Below are 14,942 nucleotides of genomic sequence, written 5' to 3' on the forward strand. Positions count from 1 at the left end.
TGAGGCGTGGTGCTGGGAAGGCGACCACCGTGCGGGACGGAGGATTGGGGAACCGGGAGGACTGATGCGTGCGACCGCCCGACCGTCTGGATTCTCTGAGGTCCGCGCCCTGCACCCCTGCAGCCGGGGAATGGGTGTCACGAAAGCCAGGGATGCTGGTCAGCCCGGGAGTCGGATCGGAGACTCGGGTTGGAGGCTGAGGGAACTCACAGGAAAACCGGAGACTCCCGGCCAGAGCCTCGGCCTTACTGGGGCGGAAAGGGCGCAGGAGAAACTCCTGGATGGATAGTTTGCACGTAGGAGCGCAGAGTCCAGCCCAGCCGCTGCCCAGTAGAAATAGAATCCCAGACAAGTAGGTCCTCTTAAATCTAATAGTAGCCACGTTTTCACTAAAGCGGAAAGAGAGAGGTAAGATGGCCATATTTTATTTAAGCCAGTATATCAAAAATAGTATTATTTCAACATGTAACCAAGCCAGAAGATTTAGTGAGACATTTTACATTCATTTGTTGGGACTAAATCTTGGCATTCCAGTGCGCATTTTACAATTAACAGCACACCTCAGTTCAGAGGAGCCTCGTGTCCTGTACTTAGTTAACTATGGCATGTCATGCGTAGCAGCCCGGTTCTATAGGAAACATGAATGTTAAAGGCGTAGGGAGTTCTTACACTCGTCTGCGCAGCCTAGCTGAACCAGTCCGTCCTTTTTCAAAATTGGACATTGCATGTTTAAAATCCAAGCGGCCCATAGCACCAAAGAAGATATCGACGTTTTTTAAAATGTAGGTTAAGTCGCATTGTTCTTCTTGCTGAAAACCTTCAGTGTCTTCCCCTGACTGGGAATAAAGTACAGACACATTCCTGCTCTGGTCTGAATGTTTGTGCCACCCCCCTCAAAAAGAAAAAAAAAATCATATTGACAAACGAATTCCCAAAGTGATGGTCTTAGGAGGTGGCACTTCTGAGAGGTGATTAGATTCTGAGCACATAGACCTCAGAGACCCAAAAGGGGATCGAAATAGAAGTCTGAGACTAGGAAGAGGCCCCTCACCGGACCATGCTGGCACCCCGATCTTGGAATTCCAGCTTCCAGAACTGTGAGAGAAAAAAATTGTTGTTTATAAGCCACCCAGTCTGTGGTATTTTGTTATAGCAGCACAAACTGACCAAGAGGATTGCCTTTCTATTCTAGGAGGCCCTACCCCTCCTTCTGACTGTCACACCCCCTGCCCCACTCTGCTCACCCCACTTCAGTCACACTGACACTTGATGTTGCTCTAACAAGGCTAAGCAAGCATCTTTCGTCTCAGGTGCATACTAAATCTCAGAAATCCTTTACTATTATGCCTGGATCGACTATTGCTGTCTTGCTCCCTTACTTTGAAGGTTTCTGCCCAAATGCGTTTACAGGAGGGGCCTGTCCACACCCTCTTTTCACAGTAGTGCCTCTCCCCAACTCATTAGTCTCTCCTAAGCAGACCTTTTCTCAGTAGCACTGTACTAGCCATCTAGTACTCCATATCACATTACCCAACATTTAGCAGGAAAACAACAAACTTTGCTTCTTTCCATTTCTGTAAGTTGGAAATTTATGAGGCTCATGGTCTCATGAAGTTGCAGGGGGATAGGGCTGATCATGTGACCGCAGCTGGAAGGTTTGACTCCGGCTGGAGGATCCCCTTGGAAGAGGCTCATTTACACACTGATAGCAAGACTCTTGGGTTCCCCACTGAGTGGACCTCTACTCGGGCTGCTTGAGTGTCCTCATAACATGGTTACTGGCTTCCCTCAAAATAAGCAAAGTAGAAGTCATAATATCTTTTAGGACCTAGCCTTGGAAGTCACACAGGGTCATTTCTACGATATGCTGTTACTTAGGAAAGTCAGCTCTGTTTAATGTGGGAGGGACTTTGTAAGGGCATGAATGGGGTGTCATTTGGGGACCATTTGGGAAATGGGCCACCACTAGCGTTTGTTGTTTGTCCCTGATTTCCCAGTTTTAGCACTGAAAGTCTTGTATCCCAGGAAACCTCTCCATCATTTGCAAACCAGGATAGTCAGTCCCATTCGAGGTTAGTCATCCACCTCCAGACTACAAGCTCCATGGGAACAGGGACTCCTTTCCTTGCTGTGTACCCCAAAGCTAGAACAGTGCCGGCATATAGATTGTTCAGTATTTGTTAAACACATCTTTTGTAGTGCAAGTTAAGTCTGCTGCTGATTTTTATTCCAGAAGATTTGAGTTTTAGATTATCAAAATCTTTCACAATAGCTGAGCCCTCTGGACAGATACTTAAAAAATGTAACTAGTATTAGTCATCAACTGGGATAAACAAAACAATGTATATATTTCAAGCCTCTCTAAAAGTAAAGCAGAAGATGGTTTTATAAAGTAGATAACTTGTTTTCTCTTTCCCTCTATCGTTCACATATGGTTCTTCAAGCATCTGTTCCTTCTTCAGGTCAGTATTTCCTCCCTGCCTCCTCCCATCCATTTCCATGACCCATTTCAGCATCTTTGAACTCTCCACGGGTTCTTTCCTTTTCCTCTTCAAAGGGACGTTATTTCCTCCACCTTGTTAGATTTCCCACGGGCTGCAATTCTCCTGCAGTCTCCTGGAGAGCCTTTACTTTCCTCTTAGTCTACCATACAGCGCGTAGAGATAATCACATTAATTCCTCTCAGCCATGTTTCCTCCTTTTGTTCAAGAATGGTTACCTGTTGCCCATAGAAGAAGTTTAAATTCCTTCGCCTGGTTTTCTCCTATCACCTCTCACCCATGCTCCCTACCTCCAGGAACATGGGTGTTTTTTCCAGACTACCAAGCAATTCTCCATCACCAGCTGGGTGTCCTCAAATTCAACTCAGTTCCGACACCTTCTACCTGGAGATGAAGTCAGATCCCACAGGTTAACTGCTCAGTCCCACAAGACTGGCCTCACTTCAGAAGGCAATGCCAAGTCCAGGTTTTTACCTGTGCTTCTGACTGGATGTAAATCAGAGGTTTCCATGACCCCCTCCTCAGGTTTGAGTAATTTACTAGAGCAGCTCACAGAAATCTGGAAACTCATTTACTTACTAGATTACCAGTTTATTACAAAGGATATTAAAAGATGTAAATGAATGGCCCAATGAAGAGACACCTAAGGTGAGGTCAGGAAGTTCCCAAAGAAGGATTCTCTCCCTCTGGAGTTTTGGTTGTGACGCCCTCTCCGCTAGCTACCTAAGGGCTTTGCAAAAGTCACCTCATCAACATAACAAAAGACACCTCTATCACTCTCATCACTTAAGACCTTCCAAGGATTTTAGGAGCTCCATGCCCAGAATGGGACAAAGACCAAATACCTGTTTTTTATTATAAATCACAATATCTCATATATAATATCCTACTGGTTCTAAATTAAAACATCTGTCTTCAAGGGGATTTTTTTCTGCTTTGTTAAGGATGGTAAGAAATACACAATTAACTAATAGAATAAAGATGGGGTCAAGTAAGATGAAATGCAAAGAAAGGGGCACTGGGTATTTAGAACAGAAAAATGGCATCAGCTAGGGAGATGAGAAAAGTTTTCATTAAGGAGTTGACAGCTCAGATGGGTGGGTCCTGAGAGAGAGGGGACAATGAGGACTTCATCTGCAAGTGGAAAAGTGGGCGGGAGCACCTAGAAGAGAAAATAAGGGACATATTTAGGAAGACTACAAGTCTAGTTTTCTTGAGGCAAAAGATAGGGGAAGGAAGACTAGGAAGTTGTAAGGTATCATTGGGTAAAGAGTTGAATTCTAGAGTTTACTGTTCATTTTTCAGTTGGTGAACAGTAGGGACTCCAGGAGTGTTTCAGTTTTTATGGGCATGAGGAATAGAACTGGACCTTGAATAGATCCAGCAGCAGTATCTGTAACTGATTGGAGAAATATCAGAAAGGAGCAGGTCTATAGCCAGTAGGTCCTTGGTAAATGCAAGCCCTTTGGACAAGAGACCTTTGAGTTAAATTTCTCCATGGCATATCTAGGGTATTATGTTAATGTGTCTAAACTCTGCTGATAATACTGTCAAGAATTTTTATTACCAAATTAATCAGTCTTCCAAAGAATTTAAACTGAGTCTGCCCATGAAAAAATTTTAGCTTTGAAAATACTGGAAATTAGAATTCCTTCTGGATACTGTGACATAGCTCTTAAAAACTAATTCACTTACCAAATTATTGAAGTTACTCTACACACTGTAAAAGTGACAGTACCCCCGATGATGTTCTTTTTCAGCTTGGATGACACTGGGATGGTGATCTTTGATAATTACAAAATTTAAGACAAAAACTAATAAGGTCGGGCTTCCCTGGTGGCGCAGTGGTTGAGAGTCCGCCTGCCGATGCAGGGAACACGGGTTCATGCCCCGGTCCGGGAAGATCCCACATGCCGCGGAGCGGCTGGGCTCGTGAGCCATGGCCGCTGAGCCGGCGCGTCCGGAGCCTGTGCTCCACAATGGGAGAGGCCACAACAGTGAGAGGCCCGCGCACCGCAAACAAACAAACAAACAAACAAAAACTAATAAGGTCACCTTCAAGTCAGTTGATACTACTTTCCACATTCCTATATTGCAGTGGCAACTTGATTTTTAAAGGGAAAAGTATGAGTGTGATTGGATTAGTTGAGGTTAACTTATAGGGGGTAATAAATATAGAATATAAAACATATTTATTAAATGATTTACAACTTCTATGACTTCTGTGTTCATAAAAATGTTAAGTAAAGCATTATGATTTTTAATAAACAATTTAAAAACATTTTACTACCTCTTAGTTTTTGGATATCTAGATATGCAAAGTTTTCTGAAATTAACAAGGGATTGAAATTTATAGCAAAATCTGGTTATTGCAGCATTTAAAACAGTTTGGATCAGCTGATTTGTGGATTCTTTGAAAAAAGAAAAATTAAGTCAAATAAAATCAATCTTTAATATTTAGTGAAATTCTGTTAAACTATTACAAACATGATCATTCTTTTTATTTATTTATTTATTTATTTATTTTTGGCTGCATTGGGTCTTAGTTGCTGCACACGGGCTGTCTCTAGTTGTGGCGAGCAGGGGCTACTCTTCGTTGCGGTGTGCGGGCTTCTCATTGCTGTGGCTTCTCTTGTTGTGGAGTGCGGGCCCTAGGCGCGTGGGCTTCCGTAGTTGTGGCTCTTGGGCTCCAGAGCGCAGGCTCAGTAGTTGTGGCTCACAGGCTTTGTTGCTCCACGGCATGTGGGATCTTCCTGGACCAGGGCTCGAACCTGTGTCCCCTGCATTGGCAGGCGGATTCTTAACCACTGCGCCACCAGGGAGGCCCATAAACATGGTCATTCTTCATGTATTTTTAAAAAATTAAAAATATTAGGTAGTGTGACATATTAGAAAGCGAATAGGCTTTGGGGTCACACTGGCTTTTCCTCTTAGTAGTTGTGTGACTTTGGACAATTTATTTGACCCCGTCCTTCTGAGAAAAGTTCTTAATACCACTTAATTGTAGTCATGAGGATTACCCAGGACCCTAACTGTAACTGAGTGTTTTCTACATATTAGACCAAGGACTGGCAAACTTTTCCTATAAAAGGATAGATAGTGAATATACTAGGCTTTGTAGGCCTATGGTTTCATCACAACTATTCAACTTTTCTGTTTTAGCATAAAAGGATGCGTAGACAGTACATAAATGAGTGTGGCCCTCTTCTAATAAAACGTTCTTTATGGATGCTGAATTTTGAATTTCATGTATTTTTCATATGTCATAAAATATTCTTCTGGATTTTCTGGAAGTATTTAAAAATATTTATATATATATATTTTAAATTTATTTATTTATTTTTGGCTGCATTGGGTCTTCGTTGCTGTGAGCGGGCTTTCTCTAGGTGCGGCCAGTGGGGGCTACTCTTTGTTGTGGTGCACGGGCTTCTTATTGCGGTGACTTCTCTTGTTGTGGAGCACGCGCTCTAGGCGCACGGGCTTCAGTAGTTGTGGCATGTGGACTCAGTAGTTGTGGCTCGCGGGCTGAGTTGCTCCGCAGCATGTGGGATCTTCCTGAACCAGGGCTCGAACCCATGTCCCCTGCATTCGCAGGCAGATTCTTAACCACTGTGCCACCAGGGAAGTCCAGAAAAAGAAAATTATATTTTTAAATATTCCATAAAAACAGGTGGCAGGCCAGATTTGGCCCATGGTTGGTAATTTGCCAACCCTAGTCTTAGACATTTAATCCTTATAACATACTATGAGGCAGGTGCATTATCTTAATTTTATAGGTGAAGGAAACAAGTACAGATGTTAGGTGACTTTCAGTCCCACAGCCAGGAAGTGTTAGAACCGTTCACAATGACTAATGTAGAACCCTACACATGTTTCAGAGTCAAATGAAATAACAGACAATTTGGCAACACTATCTATCCTCTTATTCTACAGGATTTATTGGATTATAAGGCCAATATCATGCTAGGCCCATTAAAAGAGCTTTAGAGTCTTTTTTGCAAGCAGGTTCTTGTTGATTGACTTTTCTTTAATGATCAAAAAGATGGCTTCGCTGAAATAGGAAAAAGATCACTATCTTCGTTTTATACAGCTTTTTTCCCCCCCGAAAATGCTTCAGACAGTTTTTTTTTTTTTTTCATTCATTCTCAGAACATCCCTGTGTGAGAGGATAGGAATTAGCTTCCTAATTTTATGTTTGGGGAAACTGAGGTGGTGCTTTGAGATGCTATGTGACTTGACATTGTGTCTTAGGGTCATAATGTTAACATCAGAACCAGAACTCATAATTCTGACATCCCATCCTACCTTACATGCTTCAGTGGAAAAGGAGGAATAATATACAAAAATATAGTTCAGAGGGCTTCCCTGGTGGCGCAGTGGTTGGGAGTCCGCCTGCCGATGCAGGGGACACGGGTTCGTGCCCCGATCCCGGAGGATCCCACATGCCGTGGAGCGGCTGGGCCCACGAGCCATGGCCGCGGAGCCTGTGTGTCCGGAGCCTGTGCTCCGCGACGGGAGAGGCCACAGCAGTGAGAGGCCCGCGTACAGAAAAAAAAAAAAAAAAAAAAATATATATATATATATATATATATATATATATATATATATATATATATATAGTTCAGAGACTGTGTCTTCATTGTGATACACATGACCTGTGACACATTAGTTTAGGAAGGGTAGTAGTTTAGGAAGTGTTTTCAAAATAGTTTCTTATCTCATAACTAACATAGCCAGAGCAGTATAAGGAACTACATCAACCTAAGGTATAAACAGAAAAGGAAAACTTTTAAATCGCTTTTTTCTTAAATGTAGATTTGCTTCTGGCCTAAAGTCAGTAGTATGCCGGCACTTGCCACTTTTTAAAAAGGAATAAAGTCGCACTTATTTCAAATATAAGAGTGAGATGCCAAAATACGTTGAGGATGCTTGCCACTTGCCAAACCTCATAAAAGTTTCTTTTCCTAACATTCTACTAAATTGAGGAGGGAGCAGTTTTTTAAAAATCACTTCTGAAGATTTCTAGGGTAGAAAAAAAGTAAAGGTGTTCAGAATGAGAATATAAATATTGCTTTAAGCCTGGACTGACCTTCCAAAACAAGCCTGAACTTCAGCCCTGCTTTTTTGCTTCAGATCAACATGCATGATCAGTGGATGCTTTTCCCATTGTATGGTTTTGCCCAGCATTTCCTATAGGAAGTGAACAAAACATCTTTCTACAGCTCCTGTACAATTAAGAAATAGCCATGCTTCACATTTTAATGACTGCATACATTCTCATGGTAAGGAATCCGTAGTTTCCCACTGTACTGAATCAATCACAGGGTTTATTGTTAGTACATCTTAAAGCCAGAAACAGGACTATATATAATGTTCCCCCCACCCTAGCCCCCGCCAAACACACACACACACACACAAACACACACACACACACACAACGAAACCCCTTGACATCCCTAAGCTTGATAGTATTAAGAGTACCATTATTACATTGTGTAAATTTATAGCCACATATATTCTGGAACAAATACTACTGAAGTGCATGTGTGGTTATAATCCTACTGTCCAGAGAGCTGGTATGTCTCCACCGTAGGGCTGTAACACCTTTTTCTACGCTAACAACCTCCCCAAACCCCTTTTAATTTATAGTTTATAACCTTTGATTCTAGCTTTACTGTTCATGCCATCAAATCGTGAGTTTATCTCCTTGTAAGCTTGTCCAGTGACTTGGAACACATTCTTTAATTACTTAAGTTATTTAGCTTCTCATTTTCCCCTCAATGAAGAAACTGAAAAGACCTTTGAACTTTCTGACTTCATGGCCAAGAATATATTTTAAGTGAAGAAACAAACACATAAAAAAACTAAACCTGGTAACAAACTATTTTATAAATATGTGACTGTATTTTTCTTCATGTCCAGAAACTCTTACTGAAACAGAATTCAGGTATATTCCTTGTAAACCCACACAGTTCGTAGATCTAACACCAGGTTTTCATTTGTACCGAAACGGGCAAGGTAATGAAGGCACAGGCTCACTTTGTATCAGTAAAGGACTCAAACACAGTCAAGACGTACTAATGACACAGAAGCATCGTCAATCACGAAAAGCAAGTGTCCAGAGTCTGCAGTAACGTCTCTCCCTTTAATATTTGGCAAAATTCAGTCTAGATATTTTAATACCTCAGAAAGAAAAAATAAATAAGAGATGCTACATTAAAATGTCAGATGACCTATCGTTACTCTTTAGACATATAAGGGAAGGGATAAAGTAAAGGGAGGGGACCACAGATTTCCTATATTCTTGGATTATCCTTCCTTTCTGAGGGGCTCAGATGTCTGTCAAAATGCCAGCTGTACCTGAAGATTGAAGAGATGGTTGGTAGTTGCTGACATGGTCCCTCAACACTCTTAAAAGTTTCTATCACAAAAAACAAAATTAGCTTGATTTCTGCTCTTCAGTCCTTTGTTAAACAGCTAAGTGAAATGTGGTTATTTAAAAGTGATCTAAAAAGTTTAAAATAAAGGAAAAATATATTCTAGCTTCCTAAGAAGGAACAGATTACAGATTTAGACTTCTATGGCAAATAAATACACTTGAAAACCAAGCAAGTTTCTCTCCTGTAGGAGAGTCAGACTACAAAAACAGTTCTTGTTTCTCTCCGGCTGATGACCACATCGCTCACAGAACATGCCAGGAACTAGTTTCCCAATTTTAAGAGATTTTTTTCCATAATATGAAAGATGAGGTTTAACCTAGTTCTGAGCAGGCAGACTAGATCTGTACTCACAACATCCCTATCACAAATATATGACAATTGAACAACAAAGCACAGCCCGATCTCTGCTTACATCGAAACCATCGTCTACATGATATCTAATTACTTGCTTTCGATGGGTTAATACCACCTGTTGCAAGACTAGAGCTGGCAGTCAATGGAGCACACCATTTAGAAGGAAGCCTAAAGTCTATAACTGCAAAAATAACATGGAAATGGACTAGCCCATCCAACGTAGTTAAATATATTTTCAAAATTGTTCCTAGGAAATGAATTTTAATAGTACCTCCCAAGTCTTTCAACTAAAGTGACCTTGATCATTTTTGTTTTTTTACATCAAAATCTACCAAAATTTTTTGACTGTTTCCAAGTATTAGGAACAGAGCCAATATAGCATGTTTCACAATTAATTGTTAATATTTCAGCGAGTTACAATAAACTTTTTGCATGCTTGAAAATTAATTGTGAAGAAAAAATACGGAACTAATGGGAGGACCTCAATAATTGGGTGTTTTCATTTTGCTTTAAAAACAACCTCTAATATTCAACTCTGACAATACAGTAAATATATATACATATATATATAAAGTTCATTTCCATGCACATTACGTAAAAATAACTATGAGAAATACCAATCTATCAGTGTCAGCTGATATATATCCAATTAACTCACTGCAGAAGGGGAAAAAAAAAAGGCCAAAAAAATTCTAAAGTAATCAGTAAAGCTCACAGTTCTAAAAGTTTTTTTTTCCTCTTTTTTCTTTTTTTGCTTGTTTGAATTTTTTTTGGTAGTTTATCTGTGCTCTGTCATACAAGCTGATTCCCAGACTAATGGCCTCCGAGTAGATTTGAAAGAAAGCCTGAAGACTTCTTATTTTGCTGTGGTTCTGCTTCCTGGCCTTGTGAAAGCCCCAATTCACTCTCAATGTGGTCGAGCTCTGACTGGTCCAGTAGTTCAAAGTCATCCCCTTCCTCCGTGTCTGTGTCCTCCCCTGGGCTGGGAGCAGCCTGAGATAGTGCTTGCTGCATACCTGCTAACTGGTCTTTGACGGCGGCAGTCACCGCAGCGGTGATGACGTCCCCAGCCAGGTTGCTCATCAGGTGGAAGGTTTGGTCACCGCTCAGAGGAAGGGCGAGACCAGCCACAGATTGCCTCTCTGAGCTGGGTCTGGGACCATGGTCCAACTGCTCCTTTCTTCTCTTGAGCTCAGTGGGCAAGCCAAGGCTTAATTCATCTTCATCGTTTGTTCCTGTGCCATTTTCTAGAGATGGAAAATCTGAAAGGTCTCGAGAGAAAACTTCCTCACTAGGTCGGTCAAGATCTGTGGAAGGTAGAACAGAAGTTCATGCTTAAGCACCATAATACATTTTTTTTTATGATTCAACTTTTAAGTTATAAAGTAGTAATTGATAAACCTTTACTATCTCAGATATACAAAAAATAGAAAGTCAAAGGTTTCTAAGACCCTGTAATAAACCATAATAAATTTGAAATAAGAGAATTGTCTAAAAGATCCCTGCTTTTTTTTTTTTTTTTTTTCGGTACGCGGGCCTCTCACTGTTGTGGCCTCTCCCGTTGCAGAGCACAGGCTCCGGACGCGCAGGCTCAGCGGCCATGGCTGACGGGCCCAGCCGCTCCGCGGCATGTGGGATCTTCCCGGACCAGGGATAGAACCTGTGTCTCCTGCATTGGCAGGCGGACTCTCAACCACTGCGCTACCAGGGAAGCCCCAGATCCCTGCTTTTAATTGGAATCCTCTGAATCACTCTGGCATTCATCTAGCCTCCCATCAGAACCGCCCCCCAAGTCTTGGACACTCTCTCCACAAGTACACACAAACACTACATGTCCCCCGATGGCCTTAGCTTTCCTCTTAAACACAAAAAGTGTGTAATGACTTACTATTCAACCTTAATGTCAGCTTGGGGCTCTGACTAGAGTTTAAATGTTCACCAAAATTTCATCCTGCTCCTGGGGAGGGGATTAGCTTAAGCCAGTGTGGATATGTATAGTCCAAAATAAAAAATATTTCATTTGGACGTTTTCATAGATTTTGGTCCAGCAGATGGTGACTATTATCCAGCCTTTGCATTTTCACTCATGGAGATCTGTTTGAGTATCTGTAACTGAGTTTGTTTAAAGCAATGAGTTAAAAGAAGCTATTGTTCCTTCTATTCCATATTCAACCTAAGAGCTTATGGGGAAACATTTAGCTTTCCATGAATATAGCTGAAATTAACCATACCGTTTTAGCAAAACATAGGTCCTGAATTCATACAGGAACGCTTTAAGATTTGGGACATTTGAAAGCAATGTCAGGTTAGTAGGCAGACAGTGATTTCATTGTTTTTCACTTTTCACAGAAAATCTTTCAGTAACTCTTTGGAATCTTCAATTTAATTAATGAAAGCCTTCTATATGGGTTCGATTATCGTTGCTCCCTTTGTTGTGTAAATCGGAGATAGGATGCTTAAGAACAAAGGGTTTGTTTTCCTGGTCTTGTAGGTATTTACAGCTTGTAGAGCTTGAGAGGACTTCAGTGACCCTCTTGTTCTAATGCACTTTAAAGATGAGGAAATTGATATCCACAGAAATTATGTCACCTGTTCAAGGTCATACAGTAAAATTAATGACAAAAGCAAGGCTACACTTGGGTCTCCCAATCTCCAAACCTGTATTTTTTCAACACTACACAGCCTTCTTCCTTCCTCTAGAAAAAGAAAGTGTGTTCTTGCTTATAAAGACAGATATAAAATAATTTATTCATAATCCTCCATTATAACCTGCTTATATTTTCAGTATATTGTTAAAAATGACTTGAAATGATCCAATGAGACACAAGACTTGTCTCAAATTTCATTTTAAATTGTACTTAACCTAATTATAAAAGATAAGAAAGCTTTTTTTTTTTTTTTTTAAACTAACTTGGAAGAAAAACAAGTTAGTTAAAAAAAAAAAACTGTATGAGAAACCCTGGAATCAGCTTTGGATTTGGGAAACTTGCCCCCCATGCTTTAGTCCCTCTTAATAAGGACTAGCCCTGGATATATGGGATTAGCTTCTCTCCTCCCCCATCCCATTACTGCTATAATCAATGCCACCAGATATTCCAGAAGTTGTTTTTTTCATCGTCAATTATTTGTTTTCAAAATAAAGGCAGATTTGGACATTGATTAGCTTAGATGTTTTTCTCATACTCTTCAAAAAATAGCTTTTGAGATATAATTCATATACTATAAAATTTACCCTTTTAAAGTATATGATTAAGTGTTTTTTAATATATTCACAAAGCTGTTCAACATCACCACTATCTAATTCTAGAACATTCTCATCATCCAAAAAGAAACATATTAATTACCAGTCACCCACCACTCCCTCTTCCCCCAGCCGCTGGCAGCCACTAATCTATTTTCCTTCTGCAATAGATTTGCCTGTTCTGGACATTTCATAGAAATGGAGTTACACAATGTGTGGACTTGTGTGTCTGGCTTCCTCCACTTTAGCATAACGTGTTTAAGGTTCATCCATGTTGTAGCAAACGTGAGTACTTCATTTTTATAGCCAAGTGAGATTCCATTATGTAGATGTACCACACGCTGTTTATCCAGTCAGCAGTTGACAGATTAAATACCTTTGCACGCACTCATAATTATAAAAATCAGAGCATCTAGAAGTGTGAGCATACCGTCAGAAGTGTCCGTCTGTGGAGTGTATCCTTCTGAAAGGTTGAAGGTCCCATTGTCAGTCCAGGACACTTCGGACACATCTGTGTCAGACACAGACAACTCTTTGGCGGCAACGGTCAGGCTAATCTGTGTTAATATAAATACCAGTGACACATTTCAAACTTCTGTGGGGAATCTTTTGAAACATTTTCCTTTCAATATTGTTCAATCATCTTAGAGAAACAGGAGGAGTCTATTAAGAATATCATTCCAGTTTGGGTACATTTAGATAAATTTACAGTCAAACCACACAGGAACAAATTGAAAACTAAACAAAAAATACCTTAGGACAGAGAGCTGAAAAGTCTAATTCACTGTCATCTTTGTGACTTTTTTCTTTATCTGCTTCTGTTGGGAAAAAATTTGGAAGCTTTCAGTTTCCTGGCCAGCTTAGACAGCGTCATTTTACCCATTATATATCCTTACCCCACCTTCCTCATATTCTCCAACGCCTCCACGTAATTAAATGTTTGCACATAACAAGGTCCGCGTATTTGCAACTGTTTGGTTTCCGAGGGAAATGGTCCATATCAGTGGTCCTCATAGTGTGGCCCCTGGACCAGAAGCATCAACATCACTGGAAAACTTTTAGAAAGGCAAATCCTCAGGCCCTCCCCTAGACCAGCTGAATCAGAAACTCTGGGGTATGGGCCCCACAATCTAAGCTTTTTTTTTTTTTTTTTTTTTGCGGTGTGCGGGCCTCTCACTGTTGTGGCCTCTCCCGTTGCGAAGCACAGGCTCCGGATGCGCAGGCTCAGCGGCCATGGCTCACGGGCCCAGCCGCTCCGCGGCATATGGGATCCTCCCAGACCGGGGCACGAACCCGTATCCCCTGCATCGGCAGGCGGACTCTCAACCACTGCGCCACCAGGGAGGCCCCAATCTAAGCTTTAATAAGCTCTTCAGACAATTCCGATGCTCCCCCTAGTTTGAGAATCTGTAAGGTCACAAGCCACGTTGAAAAGTGAAAAAGGAGGGCTTCCCTGGTGGTGAAGTGGTTGAGAGTCCGCCTTCCGATGCAGGGGGACACAGGTTCGTGCCCCGGTGCGGGAAGATCCCACATGCCGCGGAGCGGCTGGGCCCATGAGCCATGGCCGCTGAGCCTGTGCGTCCGGAGCCTGTGCTCCACAACGGGAGAAGCCACAGCAGCGAGAGGCCCTTGTACCGCAGAAAAAGTAAAATAAAATAAATAAATAAAAAGTGAAAAAGGAGCACATTAGTCTTCCCCCTATTTTCTTTTCCTTCCCGTTCTACTGGCCCCCTCTTACAGGGCTCCCACACACAGCCCCACCTGTGTCATTTGTTATTTGCAACCGTCCACTCCCAAAGAAAACGATTTAGAGAAAATAAATAATAAGTAGCAAATACAGAAGTGTTGAAGCCTTTTCTCTCTCCCCTGACAATGTGGATTAAAAAGGCGATTTGTTGTATGTTTGAGAAAAGCATAAAAGCCTAAAAGAGGAAAAAAGCTATGTTACTTTGGGGGGATTTGCTTCGGTAATAATATGTGGTGAAAGGCTAAAACACCCTGAAATATATTAAGGGTGATTTCATAATAAATAGCCAGCCGCTGTCTCATCTCATGCGTGGAATCTAAAATTCAAACGTTACCTACCAGCTCTCTCACGTTTCTTCCGGTTAATATATTCTCTGATTCCAAAATCTAGTTTCAGCAGAAATGACTTGATTTTGTTGTATATTTTTTGTCCAATATCATTACACTTAAACAGTGGACACAGAAATGCACATAATACTGCAAGATAAGGAGGAAGCGAGTTTAGGGAAAGTGACCTTACTTTCTAAAGACTACATCTTAGTATGTCACAAAATTATTTCAGTTCCCTTACGGACAAATTGGGTTTTTTTCTTAAGGAAGCGCCTCTGTGAAATAAGTCCATAGTTTTTATTCTTCCCCCTGTAATGAAACCATTTTCTC

At 41.2% G+C, this 14,942-nt stretch overlaps 1 protein-coding gene across 2 annotated transcripts in view; it reads right to left on the reverse strand.

The window, feature by feature from the left end:
- Positions 1-3,538: 3,538 nt before the first annotated feature.
- The window catches only part of RETREG1 (reticulophagy regulator 1), a 127,322-nt gene continuing 115,918 nt past the window's right edge, over positions 3,539-14,942 (reverse strand). Inside the window, exons 6-11 of one of the 2 annotated variants that reach the window (XM_060092749.1) lie at positions 14,622-14,759; positions 13,290-13,354; positions 12,967-13,093; positions 10,312-10,602; positions 7,591-7,691; positions 3,539-3,663 (exon numbers count right to left, since the gene is read on the reverse strand). In XM_060092749.1, the coding sequence (XP_059948732.1) occupies positions 7,636-7,691; positions 10,312-10,602; positions 12,967-13,093; positions 13,290-13,354; positions 14,622-14,759 (677 nt within the window). In that variant the 3' untranslated portion in view covers positions 3,539-3,663; positions 7,591-7,635. Of the gene's footprint in view, positions 3,664-7,590; positions 7,692-8,377; positions 10,603-12,966; positions 13,094-13,289; positions 13,355-14,621; positions 14,760-14,942 lie in introns of those variants that run through there. The other variant, XM_060092748.1, reaches the window with a different exon arrangement.

The sequence above is a fragment of the Mesoplodon densirostris genome, chromosome 3, assembly GCF_025265405.1.
Source record: "Mesoplodon densirostris isolate mMesDen1 chromosome 3, mMesDen1 primary haplotype, whole genome shotgun sequence".
NCBI classification, from domain to species: Eukaryota; Metazoa; Chordata; class Mammalia; order Artiodactyla; family Ziphiidae; genus Mesoplodon; species Mesoplodon densirostris.